This window comes from Pseudophryne corroboree, chromosome 3 (assembly GCF_028390025.1).
Source record: "Pseudophryne corroboree isolate aPseCor3 chromosome 3, aPseCor3.hap2, whole genome shotgun sequence".
NCBI lineage: Eukaryota > Metazoa > Chordata > Amphibia > Anura > Myobatrachidae > Pseudophryne > Pseudophryne corroboree.
In genome coordinates this window covers 467,701,077-467,722,292 of record NC_086446.1, presented here as the reverse complement: position 1 = coordinate 467,722,292, position 21,216 = coordinate 467,701,077, and the positions used below count along the sequence as shown (strand labels likewise).

The window sequence follows — 21,216 nt, the reverse complement described above, 5'->3', positions numbered from 1 at the left end:
ATTCCAAGACTTACCGCGGCTGCGTTTGACGGCATGGCGGTTGAACGCCGAATTCTAAGGGAAAAAGGCATTCCGGAAGAGGTCATTCCTACACTGGTAAAAGCCAGGAAGGAGGTGACTGCACAACATTATCACCGCATTTGGAGAAAATATGTTGCGTGGTGTGAGGCCAGGAAGGCCCCCACGGAGGAATTTCAACTGGGTCGATTCCTACATTTCCTGCAAACAGGATTGTCTATGGGCCTCAAATTGGGGTCCATTAAGGTTCAAATTTCGGCCCTGTCGATTTTCTTCCAGAAAGAATTGGCTTCAGTTCCTGAAGTCCAGACTTTTGTAAAAGGAGTACTACATATACAGCCCCCGGTTGTGCACCCAGTGGCACCGTGGGATCTTAATGTAGTCTTGGATTTTCTCAAATCCCATTGGTTTGAGCCGCTCAAATCGGTGGAGTTGAAGTATCTTACATGGAAAGTAACCATGTTACTGGCCCTGGCTTCAGCCAGGAGAGTATCAGAATTGGCGGCTTTATCATATAAGAGCCCATATCTGATTTTCCATACGGACAGGGCAGAACTGCGGACACGTCCTCATTTTCTGCCTAAGGTGGTGTCAGCGTTTCACCTGAACCAGCCTATTGTGGTGCCTGCGGCTACTAACGATTTGGAGGATTCCAAGTTGTTGGACGTGGTCCGGGCATTGAAAATATATATTTCAAGAACGGCGGGAGTCAGAAAGTCTGACTCACTGTTTATATTGTATGCACCCAACAAGATGGGTGCTCCTGCTTCTAAGCAGACGATTGCTCGTTGGATTTGTAGCACAATTCAACTTGCACATTCTGTGGCAGGCTTGCCACAACCTAAATCTGTCAAGGCCCATTCCACAAGGAAAGTGGGCTCATCCTGGGCGGCTGCCCGGGGGGTCTCGGCATTACAACTCTGCCGAGCTGCTACTTGGTCAGGGGCAAACACGTTTGCAAAATTCTACAAATTTGATACCCTGGCTGAGGAGGACCTTGAGTTCTCTCATTCGGTGCTGCAGAGTCATCCGCACTCTCCCGCCCGTTTGGGAGCTTTGGTATAATCCCCATGGTCCTGACGGATTCCCCAGCATCCACTTAGGACGTTAGAGAAAATAAGAATTTACTTACCGATAATTCTATTTCTCGTAGTCCGTAGTGGATGCTGGGCGCCCATCCCAAGTGCGGATTGTCTGCAATACTTGTACATAGTTATTGTTACAAACAAATTCGGGTTGTTATTGTTGTGAGCCGTCTGTTCAGAGGCTCCTACGTTTGTCATACTGTTAACTGGGTTCAGATCACAAGTTATACGTTGTGATTGGTGTGGCTGGTATGAGTCTTACCCGGGATTCAATATCCTTCCTTATTGTGTACGCTCGTCCGGGCACAGTATCCTAACTGAGGCTTGGAGGAGGGTCATAGGGGGAGGAGCCAGTACACACCACCTGATCCTAAAGCTTTATTTTTGTGCCCTGTCTCCTGCGGAGCCGCTATCCCCATGGTCCTGACGGAGTCCCCAGCATCCACTACGGACTACGAGAAATAGAATTATCGGTAAGTAAATTCTTATTATTTGGCTTCATTTCAGCTCCATGCAGGTCCTGTAAATTGGAACGGGTAATTATGCCACCATGTGGGAGGTTCTTTGATCTACCCGTGCCAACCCATACAACCTTTTACTGCCTCCATAATGCCATGGCACCTACATGTGCATCATAATTAGAGATGAGTGGGTTCAGATATACTGGGTTCATTTTAGCCAAGCTAGCGCAACTTTGGATTTATCTTATTGGCTATTCAAAACACGTGAGAGCCGATAGCCAATAAGATGCCATTTTTGAGATCTGAGTAAATCCGAACCAACTCAACTCTAATCATAATGCTAAAAATATTTCCCCATATAATGGATAGAGGCTCCTCCTGTACAAGATTTCCATGTATAGTGTATATGGTGATGTTCCAGTATGACACGCCTTCATCCACCATTCTCACAGCTGTGGTTTAACTTACTCCTAGATTTACCCAAGCACTGAGTTATACTGGTTCCTGTGACTGTATTTATAGTGATCCTTGGTGCTGTAGTTACTCTGGTTCCTGTGACTGTATTTATAGTGATCCTTGGTGCTGTAGTTACTCTGGTTCCTGTGACTGTATTTACAGTGATCCTTGGTGCTGTAGTTACTCTGGTTCCTGTGACTGTATGTATAGTGATCCTTGGTGCTGTAGTTACTCTGGTTCCTGTGACTGTATTTATAGTGATCCTTGGTGCTGTAGTTACTCTGGTTCCTGTGACTGTATGTATAGTGATCCTTGGTGCTGTAGTTACTCTGGTTCCTGTGACTGTATGTATAGTGATCCTTGGTGCTGTAGTTACTCTGGTTCCTGTGACTGTATTTATAGTGATCCTTGGTGCTGTAGTTACTCTGGTTCCTGTGACTGTATTTATAGTGATCCTTGGTGCTGTAGTTACTCTGGTTCCTGTGACTGTATTTATAGTGATCCTTGGTGCTGTAGTTACTCTGGTTCCTGTGACTGTATTTATAGTGATCCTTGGTGCTGTAGTTACTCTGGTTCCTGTGACTGTATTTATAGTGATCCTTGGTGCTGTAGTTACTCTGGTTCCTGTGACGGGTGGTCTTCAGGTTGCCGGCTGTCGGGATCCCGGCGCACAGTATACTGGCGCCGGCGACACACTTTCTCCCTCATGGGGGTCCACGACCCCCCTGGAGGGATAATAAATAGCGTGGCGCACGTAGCGCGCCACCGTACACGCAGCGTGGCGAGCGCAGCGATCCCGCAAGGGGCTCATTTGCGCTCGCCACGCTGTCGGTGTGCCGGCAGTCAGGCTTCCGCCGCCGGTATGCTGGTCGCCGGGAGCCCTGCCGCTGGCATACCATACTACACCCCCTGTGACTGTATTTATAGTGATCCTTGGTGCTGCAGTTACTCTGGTTCATGTGACTGTATTTATAGTGATCCTTGGTGCTGTAGTTACTCTGGTTCCTGTGGCTGTATTTATAGTGATCCTTGGTGCTGTAGTTACTCTGGTTCCTGTGACTGTATTTATAGTGATCCTTGGTGCTGTAGTTACTCTGGTTCCTGTGACTGTATTTATAGTGATCCTAGGTGCTGTAGTTACTCTGGTTCCTGTGACTGTATTTATAGTGATCCTTAGTGCTGTAGTTACTCTGGTTCCCGTGACTGTATTTATAGTGGTCCTTGGTGCTGTAGTTACTCTGGTTCCCGTGACTGTATTTATAGTGATCCTTGGTGCTGTAGTTACTCTGGTTTCTGTGACTGTATGTATAGTGATCCTTGGTGCTGTAGTTACTCTGGTTCATGTGACTGTATGTATAGTGATCCTTGGTGCTGTAGTTACTCTGGTTCATGTGACTGTATGTATAGTGATCCTTGGTGCTGTAGTTACTCTGGTTCCTGTGACTGTATTTATAGTGATCCTTGGTGCTGTAGTTACTCTGGTTCCTGTGACTGTATGTATAGTGATCCTTGGTGCTGTAGTTACTCTGGTTCTTGTGACTGTATGTATAGTGATCCTTGGTGCTGTAGTTACTCTGGTTCCTGTGACTGTATTTATAGTGATCCTTGGTGCTGTAGTTACTCTGGTTCCTGTGACTGTATTTATAGTGATCCTTGGTGCTGTAGTTACTCTGGTTCTTGTGACTATATTTATAGTGATCCTTGGTGCTGTAGTTACTCTGGTTCCTGTGACTGTATTTATAGTGATCCTTGGTGCTGTAGTTACTCTGGTTCCTGTGACTGTATGTATAGTGATCCTAGGTGCTGTAGTTACTCTGGTTCTTGTGACTATATTTATAGTGATCCTTGGTGCTGTAGTTACTCTGGTTCCTGTAACTGTATTTATAGTGATCCTTGGTGCTGTAGTTACTCTGGTTCCTGTGACTGTATGTATAGTGATCCTAGGTGCTGTAGTTACTCTGGTTCTTGTGACTATATTTATAGTGATCCTTGGTGCTGTAGTTACTCTGGTTCCTGTGACAGTATTTGTAGTGGTCCTAGGTGCTGTAGTTACTCTGGTTCCCGTGACTGTATTTATAGTGGTCCTTGGTGCTGTAGTTACTCTGGTTCCTGTGACTGTATTGCTGTTGTGCATTTTTGTATCCGTCTCTAGAGCGGTGTGATGGTAAACATGGCTGTTGTGTAGTTTGTCCATTTGGAGTTGTAAATCTGCTCATTTGTCAGAATAATATAGTGTTTTATTAAAAGACGTAATGGCTTCCAAGATAAAAATGTTGTGACCCATCTGATACCACTTACTGACTGATGGGACTGTTCTTGCAGTCAGCTGCTGTACAATATCTCACCAAGACATTTTTTATTTAGGTCTTTTTGATTTTTGGTATGTTTTCCTTCTTATTACAAGTACAAAATTGAAGTAAATGCTTGTTGTATTTTATTATTACAGTATCAAGATTGTAAAGAAGAGCTTCTTTGTTTTTTTTTGTCCTCTGTCCAGGCAAGATGCTGACAGTCACATGGCCTGCTATGCATCCAGCCCAGATGCTAATTCCCAATACAGAGAGGTGAATGGCCGGGGAGGCCCCGCTAGGTGGGAGGAGCAGCAGAAGCTCTTGGCTCTTGAGCAGACATGTGGAGTGTTCCGAGTTGATTTGGGTCAAATGCGTTCATTGCGTCTGTTCTTCAGGTAAGGAGGAAACGGAAGATTGTTGTTTTGAGCAAAACATACCATCGTTACCAATAACAGTACACATGTACTAACTACTAGTTTCATAAATCCATGCCAACTTATCTGACATTTTTAGAGACTTAAACCGAGGAGAAGCAATATCAGATACCCGCTTCTGCAAAGTGTGCTTTCAGATATTTAATTCAAGCAGTCAGACAATCTGGGGCTGATGCAGATTTTGGTACTATGCCCAGAAAAGCAAACGCATGCATGTTACAGCTATGCAGATTTGTGTGATTCTGCCACTTATACCCGTGTCGGGGGAGGGAAGGGCTTTCTAATGTAGGCCGAGTACAGTAAGGGAGTGATCACACACATACCGACCAGAACACAGACGCATATACACTTGAGAAATCCGTTTTATATGCGTGCGGTCAAGGGCAGGTGCATATAGACATGATGATGACTGTCGTCAGCACTAGCTTGTGATTGGCTGATTTGGGACTCGCCACTGATGCCTAGTAACGAATGCATAAATCACTAGCAAATCAAATGGTTACAAACAGGGGTATAACTCCGAAGTGTATGTGTTGTATGCCTGGCATAACCCAGCAAGATAGGTTACTGGTGCCGGACGCAAAAGCAGCAGTTGTATAAATGCACGTACTGTAAATGCTGCTGTTTTGTGCACTCCTTTTCCGCCTGCGGTTTGTGGAGCAGTGGTGGCCTAAATTACATGAGCTTCTCTTTCTTCGCTGTTAGAGGAGCTTCTCCCCCGTAACATGGCAGCTTGCTGCAGAGGACTAGCCTGGTGGACGTCATTCTAGTTATTTCATATATTCTTCTGCTCAGTCTTAGGGGGAGATGTATCAAGCCTTGTTGAGAGGTAAAGTGGAGAAGTTGCCCAAAGCAACAATCAGCTTCTTAGTGTCATTTATCTAGCACAGTCTTTGAAATGACAGTAGCGGATTAACTGCTTTGTACAACTGCTCCGTCTTATTTATGAAACTCATTTTGTAGGAAATACCCTGGGAATGTCCATTTTCAGGAGATCCCCCACAGTATGTAAGCCTCGTCAGGTTGTATGTTCTGTGGGGCGCTACTCTATTTTGAGACTTACCAAGCTTATTCCAGAGCTTGGCTCAGTAGCTAACGCCATTGTTAGATGGCATTAGGCAATGTAGCCTACGGGGTACACTCAGCAACAATAACAGGAGAGGAATCCTCTCACCGACAGTGGCCACTCGCATACTCCATAGTGTGATGGCCAAGCATATGCAGTAGTGTGCCAGGGTCCTGAAGCGTTAGTGATCACTATCACACATAGGAAGGATGGGCTCCTGTCAGAGCCTCTTTTCCTGCGTGTTTTTCATACATCCAAGTGGTATACAGGGGCCCATTTATCAATGAGTTTAGCTACTTAAAACTTGCTGCATATGATAAATTGTGCTCCAGCCAATCAGCTCTTAACTGTCACTTTCCTATTGCTGATAAATAAATCATCCCCTTAGTGAGGGCATATCTGCAAGTGAAAGGTCGAAATCTCCTTATTGTTAATAGCGCAAACATGACTGGTAAATATTATAACCAACCATGGGGGAAATTTACTAAAGTTTCTAAAACGGAGAATTGGTGATCTTGCCCAAGCAACCAATCAGATGCTGTCTATCATTTCTCTATTGCCTTTTAGAAAATAATAATAATAATTTTATTTATATAGCACGCTTTCTCCAATAGGACTCAAGGCGCTTAACAGATACATAGCATAATATAGTACAGAAACAATGAAGTACTGAACAGCTTTTCATAGAATACAGAAGCACGGAGATACTAAAAGGACATTATGGAAATGCTTGAGTAAACAGGAAAGTCTTGATAGACAGCATCTGATTAGTTGCTATGGGCAACGTGAAATTATCTGTTTTAGAAGCCTTAGTACATTTACCCATGTATGTACAATATACTTAAAATAATGTGACATCCTCCTACATTCACATACTCGCCATTAGGGGGAGCCCTGCTATCACTATATTAGGATATTTCTGATACATTTCATCAATTCCCCAAAATATCAGCGGTCCTGTTGTTGTTTTTAATTTACAGTCTTAATGTGCATACACACGGTGAGATTTTGGCTATCTTCGATTTTGACGATATTAACGTTATTATGCGATATTAACTATGTGTGCTTGCCATATTGACTATGTGCAATTTTGATTAAGTGCCAGTTTTGACTATACTTTTATACACTAGTCAAAGGTGACTTGCCTGCACAATCTATCTAGGCTTGCGATACCGACCCCACGGGAGTGCGCATCGGGATCGAATCGCATTCGCAAGGTGGCTAACACCTTGCGATTTGCACTAATTTTCCTTGTGATTTTGACTATATAGTCAAAAACGCGAGGAGAAATCTCACTGTGTGTACACACCTTAAGAAACTTATCGAAGGATTTTCCACATTTACTGCCTCCATTGTAAAATGTACTCTGTGCTTTTTTTATCAATCAGCTGGCCTCTTACATACCATCTTAAGAAAGGAGATGACAGTCTATTGTACATCAGCCACCTTTACCTACAGACATCAGGCTAAGCTGAATTTGTGACTTTAGTGTTCATTTATACATTTGTTAAATACAATATTTAATTATGCTTCTGTACCTCTCGATACTAGCAAGGGTGACCATTGTAAACTGTGTGTCTTTTCAGTGATGAAGCTTGTACCAGTGGACAGTTGGTGGTTGCCAGCAGGGAAAGTCAGTACAAAGTGTTCCATTTCCATCATGGAGGTCTGGGAAAGTTATCAGAAGTGTTCCAGCAGTGGAAATACTGCCGGGAGACGCAACTCCAGGAGCAGGTGAGGAGGACAGAGGCTCAGATTTATGTGAACTGCTAGAATGGGGAAGGAAGACTGCTTACCAATAATGCTGCCAAAGGGAGCTGCATTGTGGGATATTCATTAAAAGATTGGCACTTAAAAAAGGCTAAATTGTGCAACAGTAGTAATTATTAGGCGGTACACTGCATCCAGAAAGTATTCACAGCTCTTTACTTTTTCCACATTTTGTTGTTACAGCCTTATTCCAAACTGGAATAAATAAAAAAATTTCCCCTCAAAATTCTACACACAATACCCCACAATGACAACGTGAAAAAATATGTTTTGAGATTTTTGCAAATGTATTAAAAATAAAAAACTAAGAAATCAAATGTACATAAATATTCACAGCCTTTGCTCAATACTTTGTTGATGCACCTTTGGCAGCAATCACAGCCTGAAGTCTTTTTGAAATTGATGCCACAAGCTTGGCACAGCCTATATTTGGGCAGTTTTGCCCATTCCTCTCTGCAGCACCTCTCAAGCTCCATCAGGTTGGATGAGAAGCGTTGGTACACAGCCATTTTCAGATCTCTCCAGAGATGTTCAATAGGAATCAAGTCTAGCCTCTGGCTGGGCAACTCAAGGACATTCACAGGGTTGTCCTGAAGCCACTTCTTTGATGTATTGGCTGTGTGCTTAGGGTCATTGTGCTGCTGAAAGATGAACCGTCGCCCCAGTCTGAGGTCAAGAGAGCTCTGGAACAGTTTTTCATCCAGGATGTCTCTGTACATTACTGCAATCATCTTTCCCTCTATCCTGACTAGTCTCCCAGGTCCTGCTGCTGAAAAACATCCCCACAGCATGATGCTGCCACCACCATGCTTCACTGTAGGGATGGTATTGGCCTTGTGATGAGTGGTGCCTGGTTTCCTCCAAACATGACACCTGTCATTCTCGCCAAACAGTTCTATCTTTGTCTCATAAGACCAGAGAATTTAGTTTCTCATGGTCTGAGAGTTATTCAGGTGCATTTTGTTAAACTCCAGGCGGGCTGCCATGTGCTTTTTACTAAGGAGTGGTTTCCGTCTGGCCACTCTACCATACAGACCTTATGGGTGGATTGCTGCAGAGATGGTTGTACTTCTGGAAGGTTCTCCTCTTTCCATAGAGAAATGCTGTAGCTCTGACAGAGTGACCATCTGGTTCTTGGTCACCTCCCTGACTAGGGCCCGTCTCCCCCGATCGCTCAGTTTATACGGCCGGCCAGCTCTAGGAAGAGTCCTGGTGTTCAGAACTTCTTCCATTTATGGATGATGGAGGCCACTGTGCTCATTGGGACCTTCAAAGCAGCAGATATTTTTCTGTACCCTTCCCCAGATTTGTGCCTCAAGACAATCCTGTCTCGGAGGTCCACAGACAATTCATTTGACTTCATGCTTGGTTTGTGCTCAGACATGCACTGTCAAGTGTGGGACCTTATATAGACAGGTGTGTGCCTTTCCAAATCATGTCCAATCAACTGAATTTACCACAGGTGGACTCCAATTAAGCTGTAGGAACATCTCAAGGATGATCAGTGGAAACAGGATGCACCTGAGCTCAATTTTGAGCTTCATGGCAAAGGCTGTGAATACTTATGTACTTGTGATTTCTTAGGTTTTTCTTTTTAATAAATTTGCAAAAATCACAAAAAAAAACGTTTTTCACGTTGTCATTATGGGGTTTTGTGTGTAGAATTTTGAGGGAAAAAATTAATTTATTCCATTTTATAATAAGGCTGTAACATAAGAAAACGTGGAAAAAGTGAAGCGCTGTGAATACTTTTTGGATGCACTGTATGCCCTAGATTTACAGCAAGTGCGACTGTTTTTTCTGACATGCCCCCAAACTAAAATATTGCAGATCTTCTACTTAAGATCTAACCTCTGATAAGACAGGTGCCGCTAAGAGCGCCAGTGTCCTGGTATATGTAATGACGCAGATCTCACACCAGTGCCAGTAATGATGTTACTGCTCACCCTGCCTCCTCTGTATGGCTATGAAATGTGCAGCACTATTCTTAATTGCTACATTTGAAAAAGAGATATATCGTATAAATGCTCTAGTGTGGGTTATTTATTAGTAAACTGCAAATGTGCAGCAACACCAAGCAACCAATTAGACATGACCGATCAAGGCTAAATGCTGATTAATTGCTGCACATTTGCACTTGGTTATTGATTAAAGGCCAGTGTGTTAAACTGAAGGCATATAGAGAGGGAGATGCATGGAATGAACTAGACATAACAGGAGGTAAAGTGGTAGGAGTGTATTAAAACTTTGTCGAAGATTTCTGAATTGGAGTAAGTCCATGAGGCATGTTTTCATGCTCTTACATTTACAGCCCCCCAGAGAGCGTCAGTCATAACAGTTGTATCCTGTGCCTGCTGCTCTGGAGGCGAGTGATGGGAATGAATTATTCTTCTGCAGCCTGCAGGCCCTAGTGGTTGCATGCAGCTTGTCTGGTGACACAGGCCATTTATAATATACAGTCTCGCTGGATCATATCCAGTTTCTTACTGCCTGAGGGCAGGACTGGACTTCTGGGCAGATTATCCAGATCTTATGATAGCAAAAGGGAATGGGGTAATCAGCCGTAATTAATTGGAGTTAAAGACCTTCTCTTGAGAGAATCAGCTCTCCTTTTCCCCTTTTATTAGGATTAACGTGCCTCAATGTAACATTCAGCTTAGTATTGCTAACCAACTGGCAAAATGCAGTGATGCCATGTTTTGCATTAGGCATTTGTTGCATACAAATGAAATCTATTGTACTAACTATGGACGTACACTACATTAACATGTGGATGCACTAACACAGACATACAGTACAAGCACTCCAGCAACAATAATAAATAACAGTAATTCACCCATTTGCTCTCCAGTCTCTACCCCCTCCCTTGCTGTCTTTTATTCTGCTGCTCTTGTCTCCTGTCCAGTACAGAAAGCAAGGATCCTATCCTCCCAAGCACCCCCTCTGCCAGTTGTCTCCAGTACCCCAAGATTATTCTAATGTTATATAAGTGGAACCAGCACCACACGGTTTTGAAAATGACACGTTCCATAAAAACAACAACAAAACAGCTGTTCCATTACCTGAAATTACAGACTAGTTGTTGTTATCCATAGAAAGAAATACATTTCTACATAATTATTATAGGGTATATTCAATTGCTGTCGAAACTGCAGTCTTGTCGGAAAGACGGCAGTTTTCGACTTTTTCAGGTCGGAAGAGGTTCCAACCTATTCAATCCACGGCTTTTTTTATCCAACAAGTCGGGGAATTTGACTTGTCGGAAAGCACGTGATACGGCGGAATAGCTGCCCATCCGCTTGCTTCTGTCAGAAACGGGGCCAAATCCGTCAGCTTTTGGCGCCGTTTCCGACCATCTCAATCCGACTTTAGAAAAGTCCGATGGAGATGAGGGTGCTGAGAGCAGCGGGGAGATGAGGGAGAGCAGCGGCTACAGCAGCGTAGCCGGAGGATGGGGCACCACCGCCGCTCACGGCAGCGTCCTCCCAGTTCCAGTAAGCGAGGTCCCGCTTGCTGGAGCCGGGTGGACGCTGCTGTGAGGTCTGGCGGCAGTGCCCCATCCTCCGGCTACGCTGTTGTAGCCGCTGCTCTCCCTCGTCTTCCCGCTGCTCTCCCCCTCTCAGCACCTTCATCTCAATCTGACTTTTTTTAAAGTTGGATTGAGATGGTCATTGAAAAGGTCCTGTCAGATCCATTCCGACAAATTCATGTCGGAATGGATCCGACTTTAATTGAATATACCTATATGTCTAGTATATTTATAATAATAACTTTTGTCATAAAGGTAAAAAAATGCCGTATGTGCTCTGGTCTCCGAGGAAATTGTGGCATACTCTGTGCCATAAACACCATTTAAATGCGCATAAGTCTCTCTATCTCCCTTTCATGTCCAACCCTGATTTTCAGGGGGGTCATGCTATGCACCCTTTTAATATCTGGAGAGTAGGTGGGGTAATTAATATAAGATGCCTTGTCGACACATCGGCTAAATAGCCTGTCATGTTCCAGGAAGCAACTGAGAAGTTCCCTGTGTTGTCTGCATATTTTGTAGCTGTTCTTCTGGCTCGACTTACATTAGCTGACTAATCGCCACTTTTCTTCAGCCGACTGGTCAAATCCCATAGATACCTTTCTCCAACAAACGCCTACAAGGAGAAAAGCGATTTCTGTGGCTTATAGACGTTTACAACTTCTCTTAGAATATTCTGTTTCCCAGGGCGGCCTCAGACATGGAATTCACAGCTTCCGGGACTGCAGATTCCTGATTTATTAAAGCCCACATTAGGTTATGTCATATGCTTTTCTCTACTATGTATACAGAGATGATCCTCAATATATTGCACAGATCCTACCTGTTCCTACTTAGTTGATTTATAATTGGGCTTTCAACAACCCACACCTATTTCAAATGTGGCCAGGCCAATCTATTCCATTGTGTATGGTCATGTCCGCTAATTCGTAGATTCTGGTTGCAAGTGCTCAATTACTCAGGAGAACGTTTGTTTAACTATATGTCATTAACCCCTGAATGGGCTCTGTTTGAAATTTTGAAGTCCTCTTGGGAGAAAGCCAAAGGGAAGCAGACGCCTACTACTGGCGTTCAGCACAATTGCCCGAAAGTCTATCCTACAGGTGTGGATACACCCTGAGCCCCTCACCTTATCTCTCTTTAAAGCTAAACTATTTGACCTCTTTCGCATGGTATGGGTGGAGGTGGTGCAAGAAAAGGAGACTAAGGGTGACATGTACTAAGCAGTGATAAAAGTGGGGAAGTGAGCCAGTGGAGAATTTGCCCTTGACAACCAATCAGCTGCTCTGTATACTTTTATAGAATGCAAATTATAAATGTTATGTCAATGCTGATTGGTTGCCATGGCCAACTTCTCCACTTTTAACACTGCTTAGTACATGTCCCCCTAAAACCGAAAAATTCTTTGAAATGTGGGAGTGTTTTATTGTGACCTTCTACACGGATATTCAGACCCAAATTTGAAACGCCTTATGTAACACCTCCTGGCATCTTCTACAGATGGTTGAGGGTGACCCTCCAATTTCAGTGTGACCTTGCGGGGAAGGGGGTGCGAGCAAACCTTATTTCTCTAACGTCCTAGAGGATGCTGGGACTCCGTAAGGACCATGGGGATAGACTGGCTCCGCAGGAGACATGGGCACTTTAAGAAAGACTTTGGATCTGGGTGTGCACTGGCTCCTCCCTCTATGCCCCTCCTCCAGACCTCAGTTTGATACTGTGCCCAGTGGAGACTGGGTGCTTTCAGGGAGCTCTCCTGAGTTTCCTGTAAAAGAAAGTATTTTAGTTAGGTTTTTTATTTTCAGGGAGCCCGCTGGAAACAGGCTCCCTGCATCGAGGGACTGAGGAGAGAGAAACAGACCCACTTCTCTGAGTTTCAGGGCTCTGTTTCTTAGGCTACTGGACACCATTAGCTCCAGAGGGATCAGTACGCAGGTCTCACCCTCGCCATCCGTCCCAGAGCCGCGCCGCCGTCCTCCTCGCAGAGCCGGAAGATAGAAGCCGGGTGAGTATGTGAGGAAAAGACTTCAGAGGCGGCAGAAGACACCTTGATCTTCATAGAGGTAACGCACAGCAGTGAAGCTGTGCGCCATTGCTCCCATTCACCTCACACACATCGGTCACTGTAAGGGTGCAGGGCACAGGGGGGGGGGCGCCCTGGGCAGCAATAAAAACCTCCTGTGGCAAATACACATATATACATGTACAGCTGGGCACTGTACATGTATAAAAAGAGCCCCCGCCATGTTATTAAGAAATTTGAGCGGGACAGAAGCCCGCCGCCGAGGGGGCGGGGCTTCTCCCTCAGCACTCACCAGCGCCATTTTTCTCCACAGCACCGCTGAGAGGAAGCTCCCCGGACTCTCCCCTGCTTGACACACGGTGCAAGAGGGTTTTAAAGTAGAGAGGGGGCCCATAATTGGCGCATATACATGCTACAAAAGCGCTACTGGGTAAACATTCTGTGTTTCTCTAACGTCCTAGTGGATGCTGGGGACTCCGTAAGGACCATGGGGAATAGCGGGCTCCGCAGGAGACTGGGCACTCTAAAGAAAGATTTAGTACTATCTGGTGTGCACTGGATCCTCCCTCTATGCCCCTCCTCCAGACCTCAGTTAGAATCTGTGCCCGGCCGAGCTGGGTGCTCCTAGTGGGCTCTCCTGAGCTTGCTAGAAAAGAAAGTATTTTGTTAGGTTTTTTATTTTCAGAGAGCTTCTGCTGGCAACAGACTCACTGCTACGAGGGACTGAGGGGAGAGAAGCAAACCTACTCACGGCAGCTAGGTAGCGCTTCTTAGGCTACTGGACACCATTAGCTCCAGAGGGATCGAACACAGGTACCTAACCTTGATCGTCCGTTCCCGGAGCCGCGCCGCCGTCCCCCTCGCAGAGCCAGAAGAACAGAAGCAGCAGAAGCAAGAAGACATCGAAATCGGCGGCTGAAGACTCCTGTCTTCACTTAAGGTAGCGCACAGCACTGCAGCTGTGCGCCATTGCTCCCACAGCACACCGCACACTCCGGTCACTGTAGGGTGCAGGGCGCAGGGGGAAGCGCCCTGGGCAGCAATTAAGTACCTTTCTCTATCGTCCTAAGTGGATGCTGGGGTTCCTGAAAGGACCATGGGGAATAGCGGCTCCGCAGGAGACGGGGCACAAAAAAGTAAAGCTTTTACCAGATCAGGTGGTGTGCACTGGCTCCTCCCCCTATGACCCTCCTCCAGACTCCAGTTAGATTTTGTGCCCGAACGAGAAGGGTGCAATCTAGGTGGCTCTCCTAAAGAGCTGCTTAGAGAAAGTTTAGCTTAGGTTTTTTACTTTACAGTGAGTCCTGCTGGCAACAGGATCACTGCAACGAGGGACTTAGGGGAGAAGTAGTGAACTCACCTGCGTGCAGAGTGGATTTGCTGCTTGGCTACTGGACACTAGCTCCAGAGGGACGATCACAGGTACAGCCTGGATGGTCACCGGAGCCGCGCCGCCGGCCCCCTTGCAGACGCTGAAGAGAGAAGAGGTCCAAAATCGGCGGCTGAAGACTCCTGAGTCTTCATAAAGGTAGCGCACAGCACTGCAGCTGTGCGCCATTTTCCTCTCAGCACACTTCACACAACAGTCACTGAGGGTGCAGAGCGCTGGGGGGGGCGCTCTGAGAGGCAAATAAAAACCTTATTAGAGGCAAAAAATACCTCACATATAGCCCACAGAGGCTATATGGAGATATTTAACCCCTGCCTAACTTCAAAAATAGCGGGAGACGAGCCCGCCGTAAAAGGGGCGGGGCCTATCTCCTCAGCACACAGCGCCATTTTCTCTCACAGAAAAGCTGGAGAGAAGGCTCCCAGGCTCTCCCCTGCACTGCACTACAGAAACAGGGTTAAAACAGAGAGGGGGGGCACTGATTTTGGCGATATTGTATATATATAAAAGATGCTATAAGGGAGAAACACTTATATAAGGTTGTCCCTATATAATTATAGCGTTTTTGGTGTGTGCTGGCAGACTCTCCCTCTGTCTCCCCAAAGGGCTAGTGGGTCCTGTCCTCTGTCAGAGCATTCCCGGTGTGTGTGCTGTGTGTCGGCACGTGTGTGTCGACATGTATGAGGACGATGTTGGTGAGGAGGCGGAGAAATTGCCTGTAATGGTGATGTCACTCTCTAGGGAGTCGACACCGGAATGGATGGCTTATTTAGAGAATTACGTGAGAATGTCAACACGCTGCAAGGTCGGTTGACGACATGAGACGGCCGACAATCTATTAGGACCGGTCCAGGCGTCTCAGAAACACCGTCAGGGGTTTTAAAAACGCCCATTTACCTCAGTCGGTCGACACAGACACAGACACGGACACTGAATACAGTGTCGACGGTGAATAAACAAACGTATTTCTCATTAGGGCCACACGTTAAGGGCAATGAAGGAGGTGTTACGTGTTTCTGATACTACAAGTACCACAAGAAAGGGTATTATGTGGGAGTGGAAAAAACTACCTGTAGTTTTTCCTGAATCAGATAAAATAAAATGAAGTGTGTGATGATGCGTAGGGTTACCCCGATAGCAAATATTGGCGTTATACCCTTTCCCGCCAGAAATTAGGGTACGTTGGGAAACACCCCTTAGGGTGATAAGGCGCTCACACGCTTATCAAGTGGCGTTACCGTCTCCAGATACGGCCGCCCTCAAGGAGCCAGCTGATAGGAAGCTGGAAAAATATCCTAAAAAGTATATACACACATACGGTGGTTATACTGCGACCAGCGATCGCCATCAGCCTGGAGATGCAGTGCTGGGTTGGCTTGGTCGGATTCCCTGACTGAAAATATTTTATTCATGTAGAGCATTTAATAGGATGCATTCTATATATATGTATGTGAGATGCACAGAGGGATATTTGCTCTCTGGCATCAAGATAAGTGCGTTGTCCATATCTCCCAGAAGATGTCAGGGACACGACAGTGGTCAGGTGATACAGATCCCATACGGCAGATGGAAGTATTGCTGTATAAAGGGAAGGAGTTATTTGGGGGTCGGTCCATCGGACCTGGGGACCACAGCAACAGCTGGGAAATCCAACCTTTTTTACCCCAAGTTACATCTCAGCTAAAAAAGACACCGTCTTTTCAGCCTCAATCTTTCCTTTCCCATGAGGGCATGCAGGCAAAAGGCCAGTCATATCTGCCCAGACATAGAGGTAAGGGAAGTAGACTGCAGCAGGCAGCCCTTTCCCAGGAAAAGAAGCCCTCCACCGCGTCTGCCAAGTCCTCAGCATGAAGCTGGGGCCGTGCAAGCGGACTCAAGGTGGGGGGGTAGTCTCAAGAGTCTCAGGGCGCAGTGGGATCACTCGCAAGTTGACCCCTAGATCGTACGAGTATTATCCCAGGGGTAAAGATTGGAGAGTCGAGACATCTTCTCCTCGCAGGTTCCTGAAGTCTGCTTTACCAACGGCTCCCTCCGACAGGGAGGCAGCATTGGAAACAATTCACAAGCTGTATATCCAGCAGGTGATAATCAAAGTACCCCTCCTACGACAAGGAAAAGGGTATTATTTTTCCACACTATATTGTGGTACTGAAGCCAGACGGCTTGGTGACACATAGTCTAAATCTAAAATGTTTTGAACACTTACATAAAAGGTTCAAATCGAGATAAAGTCACTCAGAGCAGTGATAGCGAACCGGAAAAAAGGGGACTATATGGTGTCCCTGGACATCAAGGATTACCTCCATGTCCAAATTTTGTCCTTCTCATCAAGGGTACCTCTGGTTCGTGGTACAGAACTGTCAATATCAGTTTCAGACGATGCCGTTTGAATTATCCACGGCACCCCGGGCCTTTTTACCAAGGTAATGGCCGAAAAGATGTTTCTTCAAAGAAAAAAGGCATCTAAATTATCCCTTACTTGCACGACCTAAAAAGGGCAAGTTCCAGAGAACAGTTGGAGGTCGGAAGAGCACTATCTAAAGTAGTTCTTCGACGGCACGACTGGATTCTAAATATTCCAAGAATCGCAGCTGTTTTCCGACGATACGTCTGCTGTTCCTAGGGATGATTCTGGACACGGTTCAGAAAAAGGTTTTTCTTCCCGAGGAAAAAGCCAAGGAGTTATCCGACCTGTCAGGAACCTCCTAAAACCAGGAAAGGTGTCTGTACATCAATGCACAAGAGTCCTGGGAAAAATGGTGGCTTTTTACGAAGCAATTCCATTCGGCAGATTCCATGCAAGAATTTTCCAAAGGGATCTGTTGGACAAATGGTCAGGGTCGCATCCTCAGATGCACCTGCGAATAACCCTGTCGCCAAGGACAAGGGTATATCTTCTGTGGTGGTTGCAAAAGGCTCATCTATTGGAGGGCCGCAGATTCGGCATACAGGATTTGATCCTGGTGACCTCGGACGCCAGCCTGAGAGGTTGGGGAGCAGTCACACAAGGAAGAAACTTCCAGGGGGTATGGACGAACCTGGAAAAGTCTCTTCACATAAACATTCTGGTACTAAGAGCAATCTAAAATGCTCTAAGCCAGGCGGAACCACTCCTGCAAGGAAAACCGGTGTTGATTCAGTCGGACAACATCACGGCGGTCGCCCATGTAAACAGACAGGGCGGCACAAGAAGCAGGAGTGCAATGGCAGAAGCTGCCAAGATTCTTCGCTGGGCGGAGAATCACGTAATAGCACTGTCAGCAGTGTTCTTCCCGGGCGTGGACAACTGGGAAGCAGACTTCCTCAGCAGACACGATATTCACCCGGGAGAGGGGGGTCTTCATCCAGAAGTCTTCCACATGCTAATAAACTGTTGGGAAAGACCAATGGTAGACATGATGGCGTCTCGCCTCAACAAGAAACTGGACAAGTATTGCGCCAGGTCAAGAGATCCACAGGCAATAGCTGTGGACGCACTGGTAACACCTTGGGTGTACAAATCAGTATATGTGTTTCCTCCTCTGCCTCTCATACCAAAGGTATTGAAGATTATACGGTGAGGAGGAGTAAGAACAATACTAGTGGCTCCGGATTGGCCAAGAAGGACTTGGTACCCGGAACTTCAAGAGTTGGTCACGGACGACCCGTGCCCTCTACTTCTGAGAAGGGACCTGCTACAACAGGGTCCCTGTCTCTTTCAAGACTTACCGCGGCTGCGTTTGACGGCATGGCGGTTGAACGCCAGATCCTAAAAGGGAAAGGCATTCCAGAAGAAGTCATTCCTACCTTGATTAAGGCAAGGAAGGAAGTCACCGCGAAACATTATCACCGCATTTGGCGAAAATATGTCGCGTGGTGCGAGGATCGGAGTGTTCCGACGGAGGAATTTCAACTGGGTCGTTTCCTACATTTCCTACAATCAGGATTGTCTATGGGTCTCAAATTGAGATCTATTAAGGTTCAAATTTCGGCCCTGTCAATATTCTTCCAAAAAGAATTGGCCTCAGTTCCTGAGGTACAGACTTTTGTTAAAGGAGTACTGCATATACAGCCTCCTGTGGTGCCTCCGGTGGCACCGTGGGATCTAAATGTAGTTTTAGATTTCCTCAAATCCCATTGGTTTGAACCATTGAAAAAGGTGGATTTTAAATATCTCACATGGAAAGTGACTATGTTACTGGCCCTGGCTTCCGCCAGGAGAGTATCTAAATTGGCGGCTTTATCTTATAAAAGCCCTTATCTAATCTTCCATTCGGATAGGGCAGAACTGAGGACTCGTCCGCATTTTCTCCCTAAGGTGGTATCAGCGTTTCACCTGAACCAACCTATTGTGGTGCCTGCGGCCACTGGCGACTTGGAGGACTCCAAGTTGTTGGACGTTGTCAGAGCCTTAAAAATATACATTTCAAGGACGGCTGAAGTCAGAAAATCTGACTCGCTGTTGATACTATATGCACCCAACAAGTTGGGTGCCCCTGCTTCTAAGCAGACGATTGCTCGTTGGATTTGTAACACAATTCAACTTGCTCATTCTGTGGCAGGCCTGCCACAGCCTAAATCTGTTAAGGCCCATTCCACAAGGAAGGTGGGCTCATCTTGGGCGGCTGCCCGAGGGGTCTCGGCATTACAATTCTGTCGAGCAGCTACGTGGTCGGGGGAAAACACGTTTGTAAAATTCTACAAAATTGATACCCTGGCAAAAGAGGACTTGGAATTCTCTCATTCGGTGCTGCAGAGTCATCCGCACTCTCCCGCCCGTTTGGGAGCTTTGGTATAATCCCCATGGTCCTTTCAGGAACCCCAGCATCCACTTAGGACGATAGAGAAAATAAGAATTTACTTACCGATAATTCTATTTCTCGGAGTCCGTAGTGGATGCTGGGCGCCCATCCCAAGTGCGGATTATCTGCAATACTGTACATAGTTATTGTTAACAAATTCGGGTTATATGGTTAAGGAGCCATCTTTAAGAGGCTCTTTCTGTTATCATACTGTTAACTGGGTTTAGATCACAAGTTGTACGGTGTGATTGGTGTGGCTGGTATGAGTCTTACCCGGGATTCAAATTGCCTCCCTTATTGTGTACGCTCGTCCGGGCACAGTACCTAACTGGAGTCTGGAGGAGGGTCATAGGGGGAGGAGCCAGTGCACACCACCTGATCTGGTAAAAGCTTTACTTTTTTGTGCCCTGTCTCCTGCGGAGCCGCTATTCCCCATGGTCCTTTCAGGAACCCCAGCATCCACTACGGACTCCGAGAAATAGAATTATCGGTAAGTAAATTCTTATTTTTTGGCAAAAAGAGGCATATATACAGTCTGGGACTGTATATATGCCCGAGCCCCCGCCATTTTTTACACATTAAAGCGGGACAGAAGCCCGCCGCTGAGGGGGCGGGGCCTTCTTCCTCAGCACACCAGCGCCATTTTCTCTTCACAGCTCCGCTGGAAGGACGCTCCCCAGGCTCTCCCCTGCAGTATACAGGTGCATTAAAGGGTAAAAAAGAGAGGGGGGGCACATAAATTTAGGCGCAGTATATATATATTAACAGCAGCTACAGGGTAAACACTAAGGTACAGTGTAATCCATGGGTTATATAGCGCTGGGGTGTGTGCTGACATACTCTCAAAAGCCTTTGTGGGGTCCTGTCCTCAGTCAGAGCATTCCCTGTGTGTGTGCGGTGTGTCGGTATGAAACCTGTGTCGACATGTTTGATGAGGAAGGATACGTGGAGGCAGAACAAGTGCAGCTGAGTGTGGTGACGGTGCCGACACCTGATTGGATGGATATGTGGAAGGTGTTAAATGATAATGTAAACTCCTTGCATAACAGATTGGATAAAACTGTAACCGGGGGACAGTCAGGGTCTCAACTCATGCCTGATCCTACAGCGCAGAGGCTGTCAGGGTCTCAAAAGTGCACACTATCCCAGATAGTTGACACAGATGTCGACACGGAATCTGACTCCAGTGTCGATGACGATGAGGCAAAGTTGCAGCCTAAAATGATTAAAGCCATCCGCTACATGATTGTAGCAATGAAGGATGTATTACACATTTCTGAGGAAAATCCTGTCCCTGACAAGAGGATTTATATGTATGGGGAGAAAAAGCATGAAGTGACTTTTCCCCCTTCACATGAATTAAATGAATTATGTGAAAAAGCGTGGGATTCCCCTGACAGGAAGGTGATAGTTTCCAAGAGATTACTTATGGCGTATCCTTTCCCGCCAACGGACAGGTTACGCTGGGAATCCTCCCCTAGGGTAGACAAGGCGTTGACACGCTTGTCCAAGAAGGTGGCCCTGCCGTCTCCGGATACGGCCGCCCTAAAGGATCCTGCGGATAGAAAGCAGGAAGCTATCCTGAAGTCGGTTTATACACATTCTGGCATACTGCTGAGGCCAGCAATTGCTTCGGCCTGGATGTGTAGTGCGGTAGCTGCATGGACGGATTCTCTGTCTGAGGAGTTAGATACCCTGGACAGGGACACTGTTCTACTGACCCTGGCACATATCAAGGACGCGGTCCTATATATGCGGGATGCCCAGAGGGACATTTGCCTGCTGGGCTCTAGCGTTAACGCAATGTCCATTTCTGCCAGAAGGGTCTTATGGACTCGGCAATGGACAGGGGATACCGACTCTAAAAAACACATGGAGGTTTTACCTTATAAGGGTGAGGAATTGTTTGGGG

At 46.2% G+C, this 21,216-nt stretch overlaps 1 protein-coding gene across 4 annotated transcripts in view; it reads left to right on the top strand.

Moving 5' to 3' along the window:
- TBC1D16 (TBC1 domain family member 16) overlaps nt 1–21,216 on the top strand; it is a 173,291-nt gene that overhangs the window by 68,656 nt on the left and 83,419 nt on the right. For all 4 annotated transcript variants that reach the window (XM_063960750.1, XM_063960748.1, XM_063960747.1 and 1 more), the window contains 2 exons: nt 4,518–4,706; nt 7,398–7,545. In XM_063960750.1, coding sequence (XP_063816820.1) covers nt 4,518–4,706; nt 7,398–7,545 — 337 coding nt within the window. The remainder of the gene's footprint in view (nt 1–4,517; nt 4,707–7,397; nt 7,546–21,216) is intronic.